The sequence below is a fragment of the Macaca thibetana genome, chromosome 12 (assembly GCF_024542745.1).
Source record: "Macaca thibetana thibetana isolate TM-01 chromosome 12, ASM2454274v1, whole genome shotgun sequence".
NCBI lineage: Eukaryota > Metazoa > Chordata > Mammalia > Primates > Cercopithecidae > Macaca > Macaca thibetana.
The window spans coordinates 46,736,929-46,763,379 of record NC_065589.1 but is presented as its reverse complement, the minus strand read 5'-3'; the positions used below and the strand labels follow the sequence as shown (position 1 = coordinate 46,763,379).

Here is a 26,451-nt window from a genome sequence, read left to right as displayed (position 1 = left end):
CCTGACATTTGAATCTTTAAGACCAGCAGCTAGCCCTTGTGGCTCATTAATCAGCAGACAGATGCCTCGTTTTTTGATAGTTCTTTGAGAGAATAAAAACTGAGGATGAGAAGCCTCGGAAGTGAAAGTAGAGAGTCTGCTACCTTACCCTTCTGATGAATTCACTTTCAAAGCCTGGGTGAGCCCCCAAAAAGAAGCAGCCTCATTATCTGGGGTAAATACCAAGGTTCTTGGTCTCACGGCCAAGGAAATTGAGGTTGCAGACAAACCCACACAGAAACTGGAGCAAGAGTTTAATAGGCAAAAGGAAAGAACAGCTGTCAGAGAGGGGTCCCCAGCGGGTTTCCAGTAAAAATGTCACGGTTTTTATACATGGGCTAGTGAGGAAGGGGGCATCTTATCTTCCTAGGGCCTGAAGCTTTCGTTGGGACCAGGTGTGCTATCTGCATAGAGCAGAGTTTCTATCAGCCTTTACCCAATTCCTTGATCACTTAGGCAGACTCTTAGTTACTGTGTGCTGCTTTGTGTCACTTATTTGGGAGGGAGAGTTTCCTGCGTTCCCAGACATTTTCTTGCAGCTGCGGACATCCCCCACCAACATCCACTTCTGGCTTCCCTATCTTAGTGTGCCTAAAGGAAAGGAGTGTGCTTATTAAGGCCCACTGTTTTTACTGGGGCCCACTGTATGTGTGAAGTTTGGTGTTACCCAGGAGACTTGCCCCCTCCTTCTGTGCCCGAGTTGCTTATCTGTGTTTTACAGCCTGATCTTCTTACCTGTCCATGTGCAGCCTGAGTTTTTCCCAAGGTTGTTTTATTTTTTGCCTATTGCTGTGTGACTTTTCAGGCAGGCTGCTTCTGCAGTCTGAATTTTTCCAATCATTTTTCCTTTCCTTCTCCCTCAAAAACACATTAGGTAAGTTCATTCAGGCATGAATTACAGTGCTATTGCCTGTTAGTTCAATGTTAATGAACCAACAATATATATTAAATGAAGTACGATTAAATAGAAATACACAAAATTATGTATTGATCAATTGTTTAAAATGCTATGAACAGAGCCTTGCAGGAACCTAACTCTGTATTTCCCCAAGGAGCAATGATTAGTAACTAAAGTGTGGGAACTTTATAGAACATAACTACCATGCATAATGAGAACTGACTGTTCTTTAGTCTACAACCAGATTATAAATATCTTGAAGAATCCCTCATTCATGTTTTGTGTAACATGTAGTGCACTGTAGTGCAACATGTAGTACAGTTAAATTCATTCATTGACATTTTCTAAAAATTATTCCTTGATGCCAGTGAATAATTGTTTTCAGATTTACATGCCTTTACAGATATGTTTATTAGACACAAAGAGGGTTCATAGATGACCTATGTCAAAGGATAGAACATCCAGACATACTTTCAAGAACAATAGATTTAGAAATGCTTTGAAATAAATGACAACCACAGATATAAAAAAGTGCTTTTTAATTTTTAGCCAGAATGATCAAGTTGATGTAGTTTTCTTACTGGAATACTCATAATAATGTCTGTCTATATGCCTCAAGCAATATTATTATTTAATAAACCATGGCAGGGAAGTTGTAATTTATGTAAAATTTACAATTATTCTTTAAACTACTTTTATAAAATTATAAACTGATAATAATCCCCACAAACTGAAGTCAAATAATTTTACTACTACTTGAAATTAAAGTACAGTTGTTTATACAACAATGAATAAGGACAAGATATCAAACTGAAAATTCAAAAATAAACAGAAGAAATGTAAACAGTTATAAAATATCAATATTTATAAATGTTGCTTAGAGGAAGGCTATTCAAAGCATGGCCCATTAACTATTTGTGAGCTGTCCAGAATGAAAGAGGCTTGTGCCAGAATGAAAATCAATTACATCACTAATCATACTGGCTCAGTTGACTTTTTAAAAATAACAGGATGTCTTTAATAAAGGAAGCAATGTGTTGATTTATATTCTAGCACAAGTACCTTATCTCATTACTGACTAGAGCAGGGGTCCCCAACCCCAGGCCATGATTGGCCTGCACAGAAAGTGGGGGGCGGGGGGGCGGTGCCAAGCATTACCGCCTGAGCTCAGCTTCCTGTTAGATTAGCCATGGCATTAGATTCTCAAAGGAGCTCAAATCATATTGTGAACCACACATGCAAGGGATCTAGGTTGCATGCTCCTTACAAGAATCTAATGATAAATGTAATGCACTTTAATCATCTTGAAACCATCCCCCTATCCCCCCAGTCCTGTGGAAAAACTGTCTTCCACAAAACCTGTCCCTAGTGCCAAAAAGGTTGGGGATCGCTGGACTAGAGAACAGTTAACGGCTTACTTCCTTTAAAGTGCCATTACAATTTCACTGCTCAGAGCTAGGTTTTTTATTGTAGGGAAAATAATTAAAATGACAATTGTAATTGCCATGTATATATCATCTATTTAAAAATCCTATCTATTTAGGGATCCTACCCAAAAAGCAAATTAAACTTTAAAATATCACAATATAACACTTATCTTTGCATGTGTTCAAGTGTTACTGACATCTGTCCACTCATAGGGGCTCTCTAGATTCCTACTTCAGAGAAATACATTATGCTTTTCAATCTTGGGAGAAAAAGAGTAAGAACTGAATCATTTGCTAAAAAGCTCTTAAATGATTGGTTTATTTTCATATTTCAATCAATAAAATTATTTAAATTCACACCTTTGTAAAAAGACTGGATTTTTATATCTTTGTGCAACCACTAGTTGCTTTTCTACTATAAAACTTAATGTTAGGAAAAAAGGCATGGAAATTTACAACTCTGTATTCTACTAATTAAAGGTAGATGTAAACTATTTTAAGATTTTCAGAGAAAGAGAAAGTTGGTATAAAGTGTCTTTTTACAAATGAGCTTATAATTTAAAATTCAAATATTTCTTGATTTTTGGGGGGATGGCATAATTCCTCTAAAAATTAAAAATACAATATGGTCTTCAGAAACATAATCATTTCCTCATTATCCAATGACTTACTAAGCTTTACTTGCATTATCTTAATACCAAAGGCAAGTAAATGGACAATCAACAATTTAGAAACAACTCATCAGTTTTAGATATACAAGGGCTCAATTTAGATTATATGATGTCTGGTTTGTTGGACCAACAAACTACATAAAGAATTTAAATGTCATAAGAAGAGAATATAAAGTCATATAAAGAATATAAATGTCATAATTTATATGTCATAAGAAGAGAGCTCCTGGGCGGGCGTGCTGGCTCACGCCTGTAATCCCAGCACATTGGGAGGCCGAGGCGGGTGGATCACTTGAAGTCAGGAGTTTGTAACCAGCCTGGACAACATGGTGAAACCCCATCTCTACTAAAAATACAAAAATTAGCTGGGCATGGTGGCATGTGCCTGTAATCCCAGCTACTCAGGAGGCTGAGACAGGAGAATTGCTCAAACCTGGGAGGCGGAGGTTGCCGTGAGCTGAGATCATGCCACTGCACTCCAACCTGAGCGACAGAGCGAAACTCCGTCTCAAAAACAACAACAACAACAACAACAAACAAAACTCCTTTGGCACCTGAGTTGAGCACAATATACCACAGCAAAGAATCTTGAAAACTGTCTAAAGAATGTATTGTATCTATCTATAGATATATACATACACCTATACATACACACATGTGCACACATATACAAGTAGAAAAAACTTTTCCTTAACAAATGCCAAAGATGTTAAAGAAATTCACCATGTGGTCAAATAAAGTGACCTGACAGTTATTCAAAACGGTTTTAAGTTATTATTAAAGAATTTGGAAACTTACCAAAATTTTGAGAAGTTAAAGGTCTAAAGGGGGAACACCACGTTGTTGTTACTGTTTGTCAAAATATTTCTTTTGATACAGCAACACGGTCATGAGATCACAGTTAACATGATAACAGACCAATATAACAGTCATCAGGTGAAAATTCATAAAAGATTACCCAAAAAGGACTAAGTGTCCCCATCATTAGGGCTGGATATAGTCTCTAGCCATAAGCAAACATTTTGCTCTCCCTAGTCTCTTTCTTGCATTTGTCCCAGCAAAAGACCACAATGAGGGGCCACTCTGCAGATGGCTTTAAGCTGAGCCTCCTCACTCACTAGGAATTTCACACAAGAACTTCAGACGAGCCTAACATCATGTTTTATGATCACATTAGTCTTGCTACTGCTGACTCCGGCACTGTGTTAATAGACCTACCGGTGCTGTAATTTTTTAAGCACACTTTTAGAACTCTGAATGACTGACTTGTATTCTAAGATACAGAAGACATCTAAAATTCAGTAAGCTGTCTGAGTGTGTCAACATTTTCTTTTATATTCAATTAATAAATATGTTTGCCTAAAAATAGAGAATATTTAACTTTACCTAAGTATCTTCTACCTAGAAATTCTGGAGGTTTAAAAAACTCTACACTTGCATACCAAATATCTCCATCCAGACCTTATCAGATCTCAAGTAGGTTGGGAGGAGGAAAAAGACATTTGCGTTAAAATGAAGCCATGCTACTCTTTTCTCTGCTCCAACTTGTAAAGAATATCCCTGATCAGGTTTCTAACTCCCTCTTTGCTCTGGTTAAAGGATCTCTCTCATATAACAGACCATAGAGAATGAAAATCTTATGCAGTTTCAAAATATTTGTAATTGAAAAACATTTTCAATTGTAAAATGTCTCTTGAGCATCTATAAAGTAGAAATTACTTTGGCTTAAACTTCATAATGCTTTCCTAAACAAATTATGTTGATAAGGCATGGTATAAGAGTCACCTTAGAGAGAGAACCCCTTAAAGTCCAATGTCTTGCGTTCAGTTTATACCACCCATAATAAAACTGAAGCCACTTTTTTGTTGATATGCAAAACATTGTGATAAGTTCATTTGAACTTATTTCATTAACATGTAAACTCACATACATGTACAATTTTACTTTTTGTCATATATTTAAATATTTTCTTATCTGCAGAGCTATCTCAGGATATGAAACCATAACATGCTAGCAACTAGTAATTTAACATTAAAACACTCCCTAAATTATTCTATGCAAAAGTGCATTTACAATATAAACATGTCATATATGAAGCTACAAACCATAATCTCACTGGAGTGGATATAAAATTTCAAATTCAGTCCAAATGAGTCAAAGAAAAAAGTGCTAACACAGCAAATCTGAAACAAGTTCATGGGGATTGGGTAATGAGTCATCGAAACGAAATCTTTTGGAAACCATGCTGCTATCCTCTGGGATATTCTCTTTGTCTTCTCTATCACCACAGGTTCCATTACAGGAGGATTTAGAAGTCTTGTCTTCAGAGGACCTTATAGAATGATCCTGAATTTGAGAGGAACTGGAAGTTTCTTCAGGGTGAAACAAGTTTTCAAAGTCCCACTGCTGTAGCCAAGAATGAGAAAGGCATATCTCTGCTGTTGGTCTTTTCCTTTGAAAGAAAGCAGAAAGGGAAAATTGAGAATTAAAAATCAAATTGAAAATGTCTTCAGTTGGATAGATTATAGACATATTTTTTAATTATTGTGAAAATAAAACATACTCATAATATAAAATCCAAATAGTACAGAAGAGAATAATAATGATAATAGCAGCTAACTTTTACTGAATGCTTAGTTATATGCCAGGGACTATTCTATATGCTTCAAATACTCATTCAACAATCACAAGAAACTAACGAAATGGGTACTATTATTCCCCTCATTTAACAAATATGCAAAGTAGGGTACCAGGAGGCTTGAAATTTACCCCAAATCTCCTAACCTGTAAATGGTTAAGTGGAACTTTGACTCTAGCGTCTGTGCTTTTAAGCATTACACCATATTATCTCTCATGAAGGTAAAAAGTAAAATTATTTTTTTTTTCATTCCCCCATCCCACCTCCAGATATTTTTTCTACATATATGTGCATATACATACACACAAACATATACACACACATACATACACACACACACAGACGGCTTCACATACTCCGTTTCTGCAATTGGCTTTCTTCACTCACTCAATAATGCATTTCAAGCATTTTTTTCACATCAGTACAGAGTTAACATATTTATTAACAGCTGCATTATTTAGTACTCTTCCATATGGATACACCATAATTTATTTAACCAGATGCCCATTGAAGCTTCCAGCATTTTGCTATCATAAATATGCTGCAATGAATATTGAGAAAATGTTTTTTGGGAGCTTCTCTAATTATTTTCATAGGATGAGTTACTAGTAAAGTTACTGGGTCTTTATATTTTGAAAGATGGTGCTTAACTGCTTTCCAAATAATTTTTTTTTTTTTGCAATGGAGTCTCACTCTGTCACCCAGGCTAGAGTGCAGTGGTGCGATCTCAGCTCACTGCAACACCTGCCTTCCAGATTCAAGCAATTCTCCTGCCTCAGCCTCCTGAATAGCTGGAACTATAGGCGCACGCCACCATGCCCAGCTAACATTTTGTATTTTTAGTAGAGATGGGGTTTCACCATATTGGCCAGGCTGGTCTCGAACTCCTGACCTCATAATCTGGCCACTGTGGCCTCCCAAAGTGCTGGGAATAGAGGCATGAGCCACCATGCCCAGCTGACTCACTTCTTTTGTAAGGCTGTCAAAGGGCATCCAATCCTTCAAGATTTCACAATCAGTAAATGATACTTGTTATGTAAGTAAAATTATTTAACTATAAATCATTTACAATAAAGTCTTATAACCAGCCATGTGTACTGTAAATTTCTATGTCTGATTATTTTAGGTAATTTCAGAGATTAGTAGTGGGTTGTGAGAGAAATAACTCAAATCTTTTCTTCACTTCAAAATCTCCTGTTGTATATTTCGTATCTGAAGTTATGTATTTGTTAATGATTGCTCATACCACCTCTCTCTTCATTTTACCTAGAACTTGAGCATACTTCTAATAATTTTATACTATTTTAGAATATACTTTTCTTGATAGGCATATATTATTTATTTTGTAATAGTATTTAAACAAATCTGTAATCATATTAAAACAAATTATTACTTACTCTGGATTTTTTACTAAAAGGCTCTGAATAAAATCTGTGGCCAGCTGTGAAACTGATGAAAAAATTTCTTCTGAATAATCAACATTAACTTGAGAAATATTGAGGTATGTTTCTTGATTATCTTCTCCCACAAACGGTGATGTGTGAGTTAACAACATATATGCTATTATACCAATATTCCTGAAAAACAAGGGAGGGGAACTTAAAATGTATATTAATTTTTAAACATTTATATAAAGTATAATCGACATTCAACATACTCCTCTCCTCAAAACTGGTACGGTTAAACTACAGACTTACATTGCTTTTCAAAGTTCCTATATTATTAAAACTAAAATAATGATCTCAAAGTGTGCCTCACAGAAAGAGAATACAAGGGAATGCACGTGTTATATAAATACAATGTATTCAATAAATAATATTATTGCTACCATCTATCCTTCACACAGATACCTGCTGTGGAATACACAAAGCTGCTGCAGCATTTCCTAAATGGTTTCCAATGGCAAAGTAATGACTTGTGAGATGTAAAGAGAGGTTCTGCGCAAATAGAGGCTGCAAGTTTGGCGAAGCACAAAGCTGGGCAGGCAAATTTTTTCACTGTAAACATTTAAAAATCTGTAAATATGTTAATGGCAAGTCTGGTGCCCAGGAGCCAGAAAAAGACAATATAGTACATGTTTCACCAACTTATTTAGCCATATCATCTTTTTTCCTGGGCAAACGCATGAGCAGTTCCACAGAACACAGAAAAGGTCTAAACCTTCCACCTGGTCTGTGGAGTCAGTCCCCTTTGCGGTCTCAACTGAAGCTCCAGTATCAGTTCTGGTTCTATTCCCTATCATATTCTCTCTTTGCTAGCCACAAAAACTCACAATTTCCCAGAGATGTACTCTCATAAAAGTACATTTTTGGGTGGGCCTGATCTCATTATTCTGCTTAACAAATACCTTCTTCTAGCTTTTTTTTTTTTTAGTCACCCAGGCTGGAGTACAATAGCATGATCTCGGCTCACTGCAACCTCTGCCTCCCCAGTTCAATTGATTCTCCTGCCTCAGCCTCCTGAGTAGCTGGGATTACAGATACGCGCCACCACATCTGGCTAATTTTCATATTTTTAGTAGAGATGGGGCTTTGCTATGTTGGCCGGACTGGTCTCGAACTCCTGACCTGATGATCTGCCTGCCTTGGCCTCCCAAAGTGCTGGGATTACAGGTGTTAAACCACCACTCCTGGCCAACTCTTTTAGACCTAGATCAGATGTCTCCCTTCATGAGGTGGAGCCCAGCAATGGACTGTCTGCTGCTGCTTCTATGCTTATTAAGCATTTCACCTTTATCCTAAAACACGTAGCACTGTACTGCAGTTATTTTGTTCTTTTACTCAACTGAGTTTTCATCACAGAGAGAGATTTTCCTATTTATTTCCATACTTTTGGCTCAGAACTTAAGTATTATTTAAAAAGAATGGATACGTAAATATTTTCCTGTAGCATAATAATGATATTCAAATAAAATCTTTTGAAGAAAGCCTTATTATTTACTCTTGGAGTCAAAGAATCTCAGAATATACATTTCCCAACTTTCCATAAAGAAGTATTTAGGTAACTAACAAAATCTTACCACATATCTGTTGCTGTGGTAATGGGATCATAGTTCAGGATTTCTGGAGCTGAAAGAGAAGATAAAATTTAAATTCAATACTGACAAATTTTAAAACAAGAAAATCACTTTATATTACATTATAACTGGGACCAGGCATGATGGCTTATGCCTGTAATCTCAGCACTTTGAGAGGACAAGGCAGGTGGATCACCTGAGGTCACAGTCAAGACCAGCCTGGCTAACATGGTGAAACCTTGCTTCTACTCAAAATACAAAAATTAACCAGGTGTGATGGCACATGCCTGTAATCCCAGCTATTCAGGAGGCTGAGGCAGGAGAATCCCTTGAACCAGGAAGGCACAGGTTGCAGTAAGCTGAGATCCCACCACTGCACTCTAGCCTGGGCAACAGAATGAGACTCCATCTCGGGGGGAAAAAAAAAATTATAACTGGATTTAATTTTGGAAAGTCTAGTGACATAAGATGATAGAAATTTAGCACAGTATTAATTATCTTGTGATTGGACATTTAAACATCCCTAATATTGAGTAAATTATATGATCAGATGGTTCAAAAACACAGATACTATTCTTGGAGTATCTAGTGGCTAGGTAGTTAAACTCATTAAGTTTAATCTCAGAAAAAACAATTATAAAAAAGTAAAATGTTAGAAGCTAGAATTTAAAAAATAATTTAGTTTTATTACTTTGGAATTAATTTGCATTATTTTATTAGACTAATTTAGGTTTTTCTTTTGGGGTAATAGAATCATGTGCATCTGCAATGACATTATGAGCAAAGTTTGTTGCTCAGAAATGCTAGATTTTTTTTTTTTCTTTTTTTGAGACGGAGTTTCGCTCTTATTGCCCAGGCTAGAGTACAAATGGCATGATCTCAGCTCACTGCAACCTCCGCCTCTTGGATTCAAGCGATTCTCCTGCCTCAGCTCCCCAAGTAGGTGGGACTACAGACATGCGCCACCATGCCTGGCTAATTTTATATTTTTAGTAGAGACAGGGTTTCAACATGTTGGTCAGGCTGGTCTCGAACTCCTGACTTCAAGTGATCCACTCACCTTGGCCTCCCAAAGTGCTGGGATTATAGGTGTGAGCCACCGTACCTGGCCAGAAATGCTGGATTTTCAAGTGGATTAAACATTCCTCTTAAATTATCAAGGACCTAATTTCCAAAGTGATTTTCTGCTGTCTTCACTTGCCAAAAAAAGTGCAAAATAAATTCTCTATGCTTTCTAAACATTACCATATTATTTCAAATTAGTAGAGTTCAAACTAGGATTTATGAGTGAAAAATAAGTTTGTTTCATAATACGGTTTCATAATTTCTCCAAAGAGAAACTGTTTCCTAAAGCCTAACATTTTTATTAATAAAGCCTTTAAATCATATACAGTCAGCTTCTGTTAAACCACCTACAACATTTTCACATACGTCTGTGAGCTGTGTTACCAATAATTACATTCATTTATTCTAGGACCCCAGTTAGCATTCAAAAGTTAGTAATTTTCTCTGTTTTTTATTTTTGGAAAAGACAGCTGCCTAGCTGAGTCACATCTGTTCTGTTTAACTGTATCTTTTCAATGTCCACAGGGGGACGTCAGTATGAACAACAAACAAAAAAAGGTAAAAAGATTGTAAGTTAAAATACTTCAAATTTATATGCTGCTTCATACAACTTAAAAACCTTTCACATGCATAATCTAATTTGTTGATTTCATACAATATACCCAGATTACCTAATCAAAGGTTCTTTTTGGCACTCTTCAAAACCCTACTTTCACAATCCTATGCAAAACCTTATATTTTAAAGCAGCAGCAATAACAATGGGGAGGCCGGCTAACAATTCCTGTAAGTTTAAACTGAAGATATCTGTATTGCGAACAGCTCTGGAATTGGGACCAGAGAGAAACAGAAGTGAGATCTAGCCAACAGCCAGGCATCAAAGACAATCATGGGCCACTTGACTGTTGCATTTTTTCTTTTTCCATTTTTCTCTTTTTCCCTAACTTCCCTCTTACTCGTTTCTTTTTTCCTTATGTACAAAGCCTTTATACACAAATGTTCAACTTGTACACTTACATATTCAGTGTCCCCTGAATTGCTGTACATGTTTCATACTTTTATTCAATACATTTCATTTGAATGTGTCGTAACTAAGTTTTAATGTATCAAAATACTTGAACCAATTAAATCCTATTAACTGAATCGAATTACATGTTCTAAAATATAGTTGTACAGAGGTATCATTTACTTAATAAATTTCAAAATGGCATAGAAAATAAAAGGAAATTCTTACCTAAATATTCTGGTGTTCCCATGATTTCCCGAAGTTCACACGCATTCCCTATTTTTCGAGACATTCCAAAATCTACTATTTTAATGTCGCCGAGAGGGTATATGCTGCTCAGTAATATATTCTGTGGCTAAATAAAGTACAACAAAAACATGATAAGTAATATACAATAAAAGCATACTAGTCTCAGATGGGAGGTATATTAAGTGGAATCATCACTTGAGTCATGAGTCAATATAATTTGAGTATATTGAGTCATGCATCAAACATTTACTGACTTACTACTTCGGAGGAACTATTATTCAATGATGCATAAAGCCAAAACCACACCCAAAAAGGATTCTAGGTTTGAAGAAAAAAGAAGTTACATGGAAAGATTAAGATATAGAATACTCAGTAATAAAAAGACTACCTCATTCTGTCAATAAGAAATTCCAAGAAGGCTTTGCAGTACAGATGATGCTTAAGCTGAGAAAGAGTATGCTGGTTAGAAAGGTGCTCTGGGTAGCTGGGTGCAGTTAAACATGTTAGGTGCATGGTTATTACACCCATTTTACAGTAGAAACAAGTACATTAGGTTAACAAACTTGAATATGAGTAAGAATCTTCATTCTTAGCCAATACCATCCTGTATTGTAGCTTCATGCAGAATACTTGGGGCCAGAACGCAAATAAATAAATAAATTCTAAAGAATTGGAAAAAAAAAAAAAAAAGAACAGAAAGGTGCTCTAGGGAGCAGCACTAAAGAAGGCATGAAGGAATGAGCATGTAAACATTTCCAGAAACGAAAAATGGTTCAGTACAATGTGATGATTCTGGATGAGCCGGGTCTGACTGTTCCCTGGCTTTAGCTTAGACAGTAAGAGGCATAGTACACCTCACCCACTGCCTCCTAGAACCACGTGACTTTGCTTTACTACTATCGCAGGCCCACGGCCTATTACAAAGTTCCCTGCTGCTGTCATAACCCGTACCTTTGCCAAGGTGCTGCTCCCAAAATCTGTGCAAAGAATTATAACAGTCACTTAATTTTGGGACAATCTCATGCTTGTTTATTATTAAAGCACAGAGCCTATTACAGGAGAAAAGGTAAAGGTAATTAGTTCTGTTGTTGTCAATCACAGGTTTATATGCCATCCCGGACTTCAAGGGCTATGCGATGCTATGTAATGTACTTGGGTTGATGTTAGCAGGAAAATGACCCAACAGGAAGCTGGTGGGAGCATGATTATCTTGGCATTTACTATGTTGCTTCTTTTCCAATATTTTATCAGTTGGGGAAATAGCAGGGATACTAGATGGTAAATACTGTCCCCCTGGCTCCATAGTGGGGCCCAAAACAGAACTACAGGGTTTTATCTTTTGAAGAAGCGGTAAGAGGATTTGGAAATTAAGAGAGAGGCCTGGGCTGTAGGTGGAGATTTTTGAATTATTATTATTATTAAAGTGGTAGTAGAAGCCAAAGGATCATGCAAGGAGACCACATAAAAATAGAAGAATCTAATGCTTAAGAAATGAGAGACAGACTGATTCAGATCTTAAGGTCCTTGTGTGGCTATGGAGGAAGGATAAGGAGAAAGGATAACAACATGAGAGATGGAGAAGGAGAAAAGGATAACATGAGAGATGGAGATCAGAGACTAGAGGTTCAGGGCTTGGGTAAACAGCCTGAATGATCTGGAAGGAGCCAAAAGACTGAAAATCTCAAGACAAAAATGAATGAAAATAATGGCAGCAAATGAATAAGGATTAGCAGGATTTATTTTCAGGGATGGAGATTACATAATTGAGCATTTCAGAGATAGACGGCATTTTAAAATAAGAAGGTCCAGGATGTGGTTGCAAGAGTGGGATGGAATGGAATAATTCCATCTAATGTAGGATTAGAACACAGGAATGATGCATTTTAAGAGCCCAGTAAATTGAGCTGCTCACACATGCAGTCTTCTCCTTTCTGCCAATATAAAATTAAGGCCATGTAGCACACAGGTAAGCAAAGAGCACACCAGTGCAGTCTCGACAACCAGGAACCAACCACTGTTTCCTGTTAATACCAGTTTGCAATTGCGCATACTAAGAGCAGAAGAACAACACAGATGTTGCATTACTTTAAATCACATGTTACGTTACCTTTAAATCGAGGTGTACAATGTTATTCTGATGTAGATAATAAACTCCTTCAAGTATTTGTTTAACGAGTCTGATAACATCATTTTCAGAAACCATTTCAGCCAACTCAGGTAAACACAGGTTGAAAATTTCTCCACCTGCAGCACTGAAATAAAATTCAAAGAACAGAGACTTGAAAATTCATTCACCTGAACACTTTTAAATATTTTGTACCTGTTAAGTAAAAGACATACAACTATATAAATGTTAATACACTACACTTAAAGACAGGGCAGAGAAGTGAGAGATCTTTAAGAAAAAAATAAGTGACGATGGCTGGGCGCAGTGGCTCATGCCTGTAATCCCAGCACTTTGGGAGACTGAGACAGGCGGATCACTGAAGGTTGGAAGTTCGAGACCAGCATGGTCAACATGGTGAAATATCTCTACTAAAAGCACAAAAATTAGCCAGGCGTGGTGGCAGGTGCCTGTAATCTTAGCTACTTGGGAGGGAAGCTGAGGCAGGAAAATCACTTGAACCTGGGAGGCAAAGGTTGCAGTGAGCCAAGATGGCACCACTGCACTCCAGCCTGAGCTACAGAGCAATACTCTGTCTCAAAACAGAAAAGAAAAGAAAAGAAGCGATGTGACTTCTTTTTCAAATTCTGGGTACTAATACTTGAATATTAATAAATAAAACTGAATTGCTTTATGACCCAATAATGTTGCAGCCTGCCTTCACTGCAATAAAGATAAAAAAAAAAGTAGCTCTTTATGCTCTTCTCATATATATACATCTATATGTATTCATACATATATATGTTTTCATATACATGAATTCTTAGATACATATCATCTATTTTGAGCCTCATGACAAACATGTGAGGTACATGGTTATTACACTCATTTTACATTAGAAACAAGTATAATTAGGTTAACAAATGTGAATATGAGTAAGAATCTTCATTCTTAGCCAATACCATCCTGTATTGTAGCTTCATGCAGAATACTTGGGGCCAGAATGCAAATAAATAAATAAATAAATAAATAAATTCTAAAGAACTGAAATTTAAAGAATACTGAAAAAGGCACAGTGAAAAATTCCTCGGTTTGGAATGAATTATTGAAACATAAATCCTAACTCTTCTATTTACCTGCAATAAATATAACTTAGGGTCAGTTACTTATGGTCATCCATAAAGCAGAAATATCAATAAAATCAACAGGTTTTTTGGGGGGAGGATTAAATCTAAATAAGATAAAATTGGTCAGTCAGATCATGCAAAAACATTTATACAGTTATTCGTCAAATTTGTAAGGTATATTTGGGAATACGCAAGTATATTCTATTTGAAAAATAGGAACTCACTCTAGAAAATACTATTACTATATTTTTACTTCTTTGGTTCACTGCTACAACCACATCAAGAACAGTATCTAGCATGCACTGCAGTAGGTGGTCAGTAATGTTTGTTGAATGAATGAATGATGGAATGGGTGGTGATTCTTTAGAGGGGTTGAAACTGGGGATTCAGAGGTCTCAGTGACTGCCAAGAGGAAGAAATATGTCATAAGTGTTGGGAACCATAAGAAGAAAAAATAATGGTGGGCTCAAATTTGAGTCCCAAGTGGAAAGTCACAAGGACTGACATTCACACTGCAGATATAACTTGCAATTGAGCAATCTAAACACAGTAAGCCAGTTAGAAGCCACAAAGATTTGCTGCTTTACACTTTCTGACTTTGCAGAAAAAAAACTGTAGGACAGCTTATAGGGAATACACATGAAAGCTCCAATCACATATATGTCACTTTAACCCCATTACAGCCACCAAAACTCGTTGTAAATTCATGAGATATATAGATATATAGATATATAGATATATTTTTTTTTCGAGACGGAGTCTCACTCTGTTGCCAGGCTGGAGTGCAGTGGCGCCATCTCGGCTCACTGCAACCTCCGCCTCCTGGGTTCAGGAGATTCTCCTGCTTCAGCCTCCCGAGTAGCTGGGACTACGGGCACATGCCACCATGCCCAGCTAATTTTTGTATTTTTAGTAGAGAGGGGGGTTTCACAATGTTGGCCAGGATGGTCTCGATCTCTTGACCTCATGATCTGCCCATCTTGGCCTCCCAAAGTGTTGGGATTACAGGAGTGAGCCATCGTGCCTGGCCGAGACATTAATTTTAATATCTGCCTCAACATATCATGATAAAGATAATCTGAGTAATGAAAAGTGTAGTTTGCTGTTAAATTTACAGTAGTGAACTCCAAAATAAGGTATAGAAAGACAATTTTGGGAATTCACATTTTTTTAATCTAAAAAAAGAAATAATCTTTGAGAATAATTAATATACAGACTGCCTAGAGGCCCTTGGTCTGCATGTCAGAGTGGGAACCTAGGCACAGACTGGCAGTGACATCATCACTCCTTCCCTTTCCGGTTATATTGTTTAGTTTCAATGATACAAATCCTCTCAAAATAGAAAGTGGTCTAAATACATTCCTGCAAAGACACTCAAAATAGTATTACAAATAATATTATATTAGGTAATAGTACTAATGCAATCATAAGCAAAGAAGAAAATGAAGAAAGAACCCTTTAGATTCTCTTAGAATATATTTTTTGTTATGTACTTTATAAGATATAAATACTAATAATCTAGTCCTATCTTATAAAAATCAGACCAAATAACTTGAAATGATTAGAAAACAGTATCAAATATGAATTTACATATCTACACCCCCTAAATATATCAAAAATAGATGTGTATTCTTCATATGTACAGCAACATAAATTGTTTAGGTAAGAAATTTAATCTTGAATACTTTATGATTATTTACCAACCTTTTATATTACAAATTCGCTAAAGTTACTTCAATAACCAGAACACTCCTCCAATTCTAAACTTAAAAACAAAATACAAGAAAGTAAAGTGAAAGTAAGGAAAGCGATTCCTAGTGCCTAGGAATAGACAGGATAGTACGGAGCATACAGGAGTGCCTACTGAAATCAAGACTGCCCGGGTTTCATTCTAGCTCTGTCACTAACCAGGCTAGGTGAACTGGGACAAAATGTGCCTCTGTTTATGTACTGTAATGTGAATAATATAATAGCTCCTACTTCGTGGTCTAAGAATTAAATTAGCTAATGCACATAAAGTATTGAGCACAAAAGATCCTAGAAGAATTAAAGCAGATCACTTCAATAAATACTTATCACAGTGTCTGACACATGGTAAATATTCAATAGACAGCAGTTTTTTTCTTTTCTTTTTTTTTTTAGACTGAGTCTTGCTCTGTTGCCCAGGCTGAGTGCAGTAGCACAATCTTGACTCACCACAACCTCCACCTCCTGGGTTCAAGAGATTCTCCTGTCTCAGCCTCCCAAGTGGCTAGGACTCCAGGTGCATGGTACCACACTCGGCTAATTTTTTGTATTTTTAGTACAGACGGGGTTTCACCGTGTTAGCCAGGACGGTCTCGATCTACTGACCTCGTGATCCACCCACCTCGGCCTCCCAAAGTGCTGGGATTACAGGCGTGAGCCACCGCGCCCAGCCAATATCAGCTATTATTATAATGAACCAACAAACATTAATTGCAAATCTAGCCAATGTCTTGCCTTTCCGAATTTTGGGGCTTTTTGTTGAACTCTGATTTTGAAGGAAAGTTTTAAAGTCTTTGCTAAATGAAAATCTATTTTTAGAAACACTATATGGTACATATAAAGATGCACACACTATATTCTTAAGTGAAAAAAGAGGGTTACAATAGAATATGCCCATAGATCAAACTTTTGTCTCTAAAAGTACATATGCACAGACCAAAAAATGACAATAATTTTTAAATACAGGAACATACCATAAAGTAACCATCATTTACATGTGATTTCTCTTTTCTATATCTCCTAAATTTAACACAATGAATAGGTATTACTTTTATAATCAGGGAAAGTATCCTCAGAATTTTTTGCCTGTTTGTTTTAATAATGAGATCAAATAAAATACTATGATCGTCAGCCAATCACACTGTTGCTTTTAGTTTGACAAGCTGACCAAAGTCTTTCGTAGAACTGCCATTTCTCACACAACAGAGGAACATAGGTGGAGCTACAGAAAATAGGAAAATTAGGAAGAGTTAAGAGGAGGGAAAGAACAGATAACACAAGAAGCAAATTGCAGAAGTTAGCAGAAATTGGAAAAAGAAACAGAAGCAGTGAGTGGCAAACAAGACTTTTGTTAAGGAAACCACCCTGAGCAGTCACCCAGAGCAGTGCCTAAAAAAAAAAAAAAAGAAAGAAAAGAAAAGAAAAAGAAAAAATATCTACAGTCAGAAAAGCTACCTATATCATTATCATTGACCTGGGAGCTACAATCAGGTGACTTCTACTCTTTCTCTCTAACAACAGTTTGCCCCTTGCAGGGATATCAACAAAAAAATTTAGAAATTCAGCATCTGTGTTCACACGCTAATGCATGTATACATGTGTTATGTGTAAGAATATGTGATAACAGTACTCTAGCACAGGTTATACAGTCAGGAAAACCTATGTGCTATATGTTATCTAGATCTACATCTGTTTTTTATAGGGAACAGCAAGTAGAGAAACTCTTTTAGAAATATTCCTACAACATAAAGTTAATATATGAAAGATTAAAATCAGAATATTTTCCTATCAAAAATGATAGATTTCTGTGAGTTACAGAGAGTCAAGAATTTCAGGAAAACAAAGTAATATCTCAATTATCCATAAAATGCAAATCAAGTCATATAGCTTTGAAAAACCATGGTAAAGATTTTTAAAATAAGCATTTATTTCTAGTGATCAAAATGAACTTGTTTTAAAATCTGAATATTAAGAGTCTCTTTAAAATTCTATTCCTATGCTAATGGAAGAAATACAGTCCACGGGATTTTAGAGTGGAAAGACATTAGAGTATTAACTAGACATATGATGTGAATACCAATCTCCCTTTTGGGAGGATTGTTTTAAAAATCAAATGAGAATACAGATAATGTGCCTATCACAGTGCCTGCCAGAGTGTAAATGTTCAACATACATTATGTGTAAAATTGTTAAGATCATATTAAAATGTTATTTCTCTGGTGATTAAGATCATTCCAGAAGGTAAGGCTTTTTTTGTTATGTTTTGTTTGTTTTGTTATAGTCTCCATCCTTTTCTGCTGGGTATTTAGTATTTACTTAGAGATGTTTAGTAGACAAAATTTCTTGACAAAAAGAAAATAGCATTCTCACATAATCTCAGAGTTGTCTCTGACTGAACTGTAAGTTCCTCTTTTGATCTTCCCTATTTCTAGGACAATGTTTTTGTTCTGTGCTCTCCAAAAGGTAAGTACTTTTTTTTTTTTTTTTTTGAGACGTGTCTCGCTCTGTTGACCAGGCTGGGGTGCAATGGTGCAATCTCAGCTCACTGCAGTCTCTGCCTCCCAGGTTCACACCATTCTCCTGCCTCAGCCTCCAGAGTAGCTGGGACTACAGGCACCCACCACCATGCCTGGCTAATTTTTTGTATTTTTAGTAGAGATGGGGTTTCACCGTGTTATAGCCAGGAGGGACTCGATCTCCTGACCTCGAGATCCACCCACCTCGGCCTCCCAAAGTGCTGGAATTACAGGTGTGAGCCACCGTGCCCGACCAAAGTTAAGTATTTTTTATAACCAACTTTAATTTGCTCAAAATGCAGCATTAAAAATGTAATATGTCCAATTAGATAATACCTTCCTTCCAGAAGTTTTTTAAAAAGCTTTTTAAAATGTATAGCTATATTTTATTTAATTCTACAAATATGCTTTAAAGACACTTGGTATGGTAAAGTCTTTGTCTCATGGATGGTGGTGATGGAATGACTCAATTATCCTCAAATTTTTCTCCATATGTATAAATAAATCTAATACTACCTTCCAGAAAAGTAAGATTTATATTACTTTCTGAAAAAATGAAAGGCTAAAACAATCATGTAGACTTCATAACTGGCAATGAAATACTTTCCTATGAACTATGTATTAAAATAAAAAATGAAAGATTTTAATAATCATTAAAAGTGACAAGCAGGTTGCAAGAATGAGATTAATTCACAAAAGTAAACTGATTCAAAAAATAGGTTAGGCAGAGGCAAAACAAAACACAAAAGCAAAAAGAGGCTATAGTTGTTCCAAAAGAAAGTTCTAGATTGATTCATATAATTAGCAAATGTAACAAATCAAAAAAGCTTTTTTTTTTTTTTGAGACAAAGTCTCGCTCTGTTGCCCAGGCTGGAGTGCAGTGGTGCAATCTCGGCTCACTGCAACCTCTGCCTCCCAGGTTCAAGCAATTCTCCTGCCTCAGCTTCCCAAGTAGCTGGGACTACAGGCGTGCGCCAACATGCCCGGCTAATTTTTTGTAGTTTTTAGTAGAGATGGGGTTTCACCATGTTAGCCAGAATGGTCTGGATCTGCTGACCTTGTGATCCCCCTGCCTCGGCCTCCCAAAGTGCTGGGATTACAGGTGTGAGCCACCGTGCCTGGCCAAAAATGTACCTTTTAAAAGTGACTGTGTGCTGCTCATATGGAAGGAAATTTGACAACATCTAATACAACTACATATGCATTTACTCTTTGACCAGCAATCATTCTTCTAGGAATTTACTCTAAAGCTACATCTCCATAATAATTCCCATTCACAGAAGGTCGACTGACTAAAGCAAGATCCAACCATACAACAGAGTACTATGCAGCCATTTAAGAAATCAGCCATAATAATAGTTAAAAAGATGCCTATGAACTAATGTAGAATGATTTCTGGAATATATTCTTAAGTAAACAAAAATACAAGGTGTAAAGGAGTATATCTAATATACTACCTTTTCTGTAAGTAAGAATAGTCAATATATACAAGTTTGCTTAAATTTGCAAGAAGAAACACATAAAGAATGAGCCAGAATGAATACATGTGGTTACCTATAAAGGTTACCTATAAAGGTTCAGTTGGAAGAGAGCAGAAGGTTCTTCCATCACTTCTCACATTCTATATGGCATCTCCCCTCTCTCACAGTGAAAACCCAGGTTCTCAGCAATACTTGCTCATTCACTTTATCCAACAATACGTACAAAACAGTTTTAGTGTAACAATACTTATACTACTACCAACAGCAAACTACTTAGTACAACTGGTGGACTTGAATTGGAGCTATGAGACTAAATTCATGATTTTGAAAAAATATGACTTCCTAACACTATCCTTAGAAAAGGCCTAAAAATTATGATACTCCGTTAAAAGTGAGCATGTCCAACACCCGTATTTGGTTTCTAAATGCTATTCCCCGCTTAAAAGAACCAGAACTTCTCAGACAGATGGCTAATTACAGGTCTGGGGCAGGGAAGATAACAAGATGACCCTGGAAATCTTGGTGTGCATAAAGCAAGGGAGTCCTCAAACACTAATGAGATTATATCAAAAGGACATAGGAAGTAGCTTGAAAGGGAACCACTGATAAGCTTGGGACAATTTGAGCATGAAAAAAAGACAGTGGCAGAAACTGATTAGAACTCATTAATTAAAACATAATGGGTTATTTTCCATTAACGTCATGTGTTAGATTAATTTTTAAAAAACATGAAATCCACTGAAATATTAAAAAGTGGGAAAGGGAAATCACTAGATGAAAAGTTGTTAAAGAAGATAATATTGGCCAAGTGTGGTGGCTCATGCCTGTAATCCCAGCACTTTGGGAGGCCGAGGTGGGCAGATCACGAGGTCAGGAAATGGGGACCATATTGGCCAACATGGTGAAACCCTGTCTCTACTAACATACAAAAAATTAGCTGGGCGTGGTGGCACATGCCTGTAATCCCAGCTACTTGGGAGGCTGAGGCAGGGAAATTGCTTGAACTCGGGAGGCGAAGGTTGCAGTGGGCTGAGATTGCACCACTGCACTCCAGCCTGGCAACAGAGCAAGACTCCATAAAAAAAAAAAAAAAAAAAAAAAAAAGGTAATATTCACATGGTCTATAAATATCACAACACAGATTAATTAAAAGGGGAAAATGTTCCTTTACAATAAGGAGAGCTAGAAGACTACATCTTAAGCATGTTCAAAATTAGCAAAATCAGTAATAAAACAACCTGACTTTATTGCCACCTGATGTGATACAATACACATCATCACCCACACCAAATACTTCAGCATAAAAAGGAATATCATAATACCCACAACTTTCAAATGGTTCAGTAAATGTGGCAAAATGCCAACAACTGGTGAATAAAAGTGAAGATTATAAGGATGTTAATTGTACTATTTTTTTCAACTTTTCTATATATTTGAAATTTTGTAAAATAAGAGTTGGGGAAGAAAAAGTGTTTAGGATGATTTGAGGACAGAATTGACTGGGTGATAGTTATTAAAGATTCAGGCCAGGCGCAGTGGCTCATGCCTGTAATCCCAGGACTTTGGGAGGCCGAGGTGGGTGGATCAAGAGGTCAGGAGATTGAGACCATCCTGGCTAACATGGTGAAACCCTGTCTCTACTAAAAATACAAAAAAAATTAGCCGGGCGTGGTGGTGGGTGCCTGTAGTCCCAGCTACTTGGGAGGCTGAGGCAGGAGAACGGTGTGAACCCGGGAGGCGGAGCTTGTAGTGAGCCGAGATCACGCCACTGCACTCCAGCCTGGGTGACAGAGCAAGACTCTGTCTCAAAAAAAAACAAAAACAAAAACAAAAAAAAGATTCCACCATTTTATTTTCACCATATAAAAATTATGCCACACTACTAAAACAACTAAACCTGATTAAATGTTTACCTTCAACTGAGACTACTAAATGTGACAATGCCAGCCCAAAAGCAGAAGGCATAGTAACGAAGCCGAAGTCCTAGCAATAAATTTTGGTGGGTCTTAGTCACTCTGGTAAGAAATTTAACACATTGATCTACTTAAACATTTTCTGAGTGCTTGCTGCATTTCAGCCAGAGGTATAGAGATCAGTAAGTTCTCCCAGTTGACTGGGTAAGGTACCTGGGTCAATTTTCCGGAGTATGAACAAGGTCCATCCATAAAATGTCTCAAATCTTTCCGATGTATTTTGTCGCTGCTGTTTGGATGAACCCCCAAAAGAGGATTTTATGAAAGTAATCAATGTTCTTATGTATATTCATCCTCTAAACCTAGTATTCTACTACTGTTTTTGACAAATGTTAGCTACTTTTGACACACTTCAAACATGCAGATGTTATGCAAGTAGGTAACTTTTCAAAGGTCAGCTGAAGAATCTTTGACAAAAGTAATTATAAAATGTATAAAAAATGAAATCATATTGCTAGTATCTTGGCCTTTTCTGCAATTCTAATTTATTTTGAAAGTGCTATATAACATGCCTTAATATGGTTCTGGGAAATGTACACAGTATTCATTCTTAAATGAACTACTTTGTCAGTTGAATATTTTGCAAAATCTTCATTTTCATTCACAAGTTGATTCCAGCCAATCTATTTTGTGGAACAAAAACATTAATTTTAAAATAACTAAATACAAAAATAAGGTTAATATACCTTTAAATTTAAAAAGGCAATGATGCAAGTTAGTTACTAAAAAGAATTACTATAGTTAGCAATACGTTTTTTTACTAAAATAAACATTTACCTCTTCGTAGTTTACCATAAAATAGATTCACCTTATTAAAAACTATTGGCACCTAAGGCATACTAAACATAAATCTAGCTGATCTCTTCCAATTGTCGCAGATGTTCAAACGCATTTTACATACTCAGAATAAACGTGTCAGACAACCATGCAGCAAAGGCACTCTGTGAGAGTCACGTGTCAATATACTCGGTAACAAACCAGTTACCTTAACAATCCTCTACCCCTATCACCTGGTGAACTGTACAATACTGGGGTGTTCTCACTTTTTCACAGACTTGTGGCAAGAGATATATTTATTTCCTATTGCTACAACTAACATAGTGCTTTACACATTACACATACTAAATGTATTTCTTTAACAAACAATGTACTAAGCATAGTTTTATGCCGTTTAACTTTCCATTCTCCTTATTTTCTTGAAGGTATTTTTCAAATAGATGAATATACAAATTACTTCAATTCTATCTGCCCATCAGATTGTGTTCCAGAAAAATTTAATCAATCAGCCATTAACAAAATAATGTATATTCCCTTCTCCACAGTCCTCAAATGTTGTGTGTGTCATTTGTTTATTCTGTGCTGTTAGTTTTTGTGTATGTGATTGAGGTTGTACATTTAGTCTTATGAAAATATCTGAATATAAATTAGGTCCCTTTTACATTTTATTAACAGGAATCTTTACAAGTTCTTGTCACACTTTTATCATTCCTATTCTTGATATTTTAATCATCTTATCATACCAATTAAAATAGGTACCATTTAGTATATACTTACTATTCCAATATCAAAATGATTTCATTTGTATTTTCATAGACCTCATGAAGATTAATAACTCGGGGACAAGACTTTGCCAATTCAAGCACAGCAATCTCGTGTAAAATCTCTGCTCGACAATCCTGTCCTCTTCTTCTCTTTTTTAGAAATTTTGCAGCATATTCTTGGCCAGTAGATTTTGATATACATTGTCTAACCACAGCAAATTTTCCTCTGGGGGAAGATGAGAACAATCAATTTTAATTTTTCTGCAGAGAACAAAGTTAGTATATTACAGATTCTGTTATACCTCCAACTTAAAGTCAATTCTTTGAAATATCTGTGCAATTAGGAACTTATCTTTGTTCTCTAAATTGAATCAAGTATCGTATGTACTTTTATAAAATGTATAGTGCTATCACTTACAAAGGCAAATGGCAAACAATAACAACAGGATAAGACAGAATTATATTTATTCTTCACTATTAAAATGATACATTATCTTGGGAGGACAAGGCAGGCAGATCACTTGAGGTCAGGAGTTCAAGACCAGCCTGGCCAACATGGCAAAACCCTGTCTCTACTAAAAATACAAAAATTAGCCAGCCGTTGTGGTGCATGCCTGTAATCCCAGCTATGCAGGAGGTTGAGGCAGGAGAATCTATTGAACCCAGAAGGCAGAAGTTGCAGTGAGCCAAGATCACGCCACTGTACTCTAGCCTGGGTGACAGAGTGAGACTGTCTCAAAAAAAAAAAAAAAAAAAAGATACATTATCATTGCAGGGAAATAATCTCATTTGCATACCAACTCAATGCCATGCTCTGCTCTTGGTATAAATTATTGTGTTTAAGTATCACAACAATCCTATATAATAAACGCTCTCCTGTTCCTCACACCTCAGAGAAGATATGTAATTTAGTCAAGGTAAAGATTTAAACTCAGGTCTATTTCCAAAAACTGTACCCTTCATAGGGTATCACATTAACTCTGTAATTAGAATAGCTTACCTTCAATTATAAGAAATTAAAGTGAATGCAAAAAATGGGTATTTGACTTATTTAATTTTATTAGTAATTTTTCCTTTTAACACAATCAATGTTTACCACCGTCGAAACTTTCTATCACAATTGTCAATTGTTTTAGCAATATATCTCTTAGTAATGCTCAGTAGTCTTTGAAGCCTGTAACAGGTAACTAAGGTATATGTGTCCCTCAGAAAATATTCAAAGATACTTGATGATAAACTAAGAAAATAGTGGTTATCAACAGCTAGTACAAGCACACCCATTAAGGTCATGTTTATCATTTTAGAAAGAAGTATGCTTTTAGCTCTCTCCAATGGCAGTGCTTAGTAACCTCTGCCAAAATTTAAAGACACCGAAAATTCATTTCTATCGGCATATGTGTGTACTGTAAGTCTACAGTTGCCCAAAATTTATTTTCACAATGGCCTAAAGCTATTCTGAGTCATGGATTATTTTGGGAAACTAATAAAAGCTATTCTATTGACTGCCTACCCAGAAAAATGTACACAAGCCCTTAAATAGGAAATTTTACATATAATTCCAGAGGGTTTTCAGATCCTAAAGCCCATCCATAAACCTTGTAAGGCTGAGTATATGGGATCTGAAATTAAGAACCTCTACCTTAAATTTTGAATTACTCTCTGGTTTCTGATACTAACAAATCAGGTATAAATAAAAGATCTTCAGGAAGCAATGTTTGCTCCAGAACTCCTCTTGCCCCAATTCCCTTCAATATATTTCTAACACAGTCTATCAGACTCTTAGCATGGAAAACAAAACTTGGTGTTTAGGGGGTACTGGGTGGAAACTGTGGGACTAAATTGCTTGACTGTATTTTACTAGCTATTTGCGAAGGTCAAGATAACAAAGATTCCTACTTTTTATTACCCAAATTTCCTCAAAATTGGTGCTAACGAAAAGTACTGGAAATCAAACTATAATTTCACTCTTCTACATTTATCAAAATATATTAATATATCAACTAAATAAATCTGCATATAAAAACCTGATTCTTTGAAAGCAGTTTTAAGATTTGAGAATGTTTAACTATAAAATATTTTTTCATGGTATGCAGAAGGAATACAAATTGATGGGTTTCAATGAGCACACACACACAAAAATTAGTCCCTTTACTTTATATTCAATCCATTGGTGTTTCATATGTTTTATCCTGGATAAACTCAGTCAGAATAAGATTAAACACCTCATCAAAGGTCATAAATGGAATCGGAGCCCCAAGAATAAACTGTGAAATGTGAATTCCTAATTTTCTGTTCTAATCACTATAAAACAATTCCTCCCTTTAAAATAATTTTGTTGGGCCGGGCACGGTGGCTCACGCCTGTAATCCCAGCACTGTGGGAGGTTGAGGTGTGCAGATTCCGAGGTCAGGAGATCAAGACCATCCTGACTAACACAGTGAAATCCCATCTCTACTAAAAATACAAAAAATTAGCCGGGCCTGGTGGCATGTGCCTGTAATCCCAGCTACTCAGGAACCTGAGGCAGGAGAATCACTTGAATCCGGGAGATGGAGGTTGCAGTGAGCCGAGATCGCATCACTGCACTCCAGCCTGGGGGACAGAGCAAGACTCTGTCTCAAAAAAAAAAAAAAAAAAAAAAAAATTGTCAAAGAAATGTAACTCACTTGCTTCTATCAATTCTTACTTAGATTTCGAAGCAAAAACTTGTCTAAAACAGGAAGGAAATTTTGGGTTTTATAAAAAAATTCACTTGTAAAATTTAGGAAACAGAAACCAGTTAGCCAAGAAAACTGGGCATCTGAAAAAACAGTTTAAAGTAGCGCTTGTGACAATTCAGTTCTGCAATAATTTTATTATTTATTATATCTACAAGCCAGAATTCTCCCAGAAACAAAGAACAAAATTAAATAACACTTCTTATCTAGTCGTTCCAGGTATTACCAAGAGGGTTTTT

At 36.2% G+C, this 26,451-nt stretch overlaps 1 protein-coding gene across 1 annotated transcript in view; it reads right to left on the bottom strand.

The window, feature by feature from the left end:
• Nucleotides 1-1,329: 1,329 nt before the first annotated feature.
• STK17B (serine/threonine kinase 17b) overlaps nucleotides 1,330-26,451 on the bottom strand; it is a 37,459-nt gene continuing 12,337 nt past the window's right edge. Inside the window, exons 3-8 of the mRNA XM_050752086.1 lie at nucleotides 23,509-23,721; nucleotides 13,115-13,259; nucleotides 10,987-11,113; nucleotides 8,693-8,741; nucleotides 7,071-7,250; nucleotides 1,330-5,487 (exon numbers count right to left, since the gene is read on the bottom strand). Of these exons, the coding sequence (XP_050608043.1) occupies nucleotides 5,205-5,487; nucleotides 7,071-7,250; nucleotides 8,693-8,741; nucleotides 10,987-11,113; nucleotides 13,115-13,259; nucleotides 23,509-23,721 (997 nt within the window). The 3' untranslated portion in view covers nucleotides 1,330-5,204. The remainder of the gene's footprint in view (nucleotides 5,488-7,070; nucleotides 7,251-8,692; nucleotides 8,742-10,986; nucleotides 11,114-13,114; nucleotides 13,260-23,508; nucleotides 23,722-26,451) is intronic.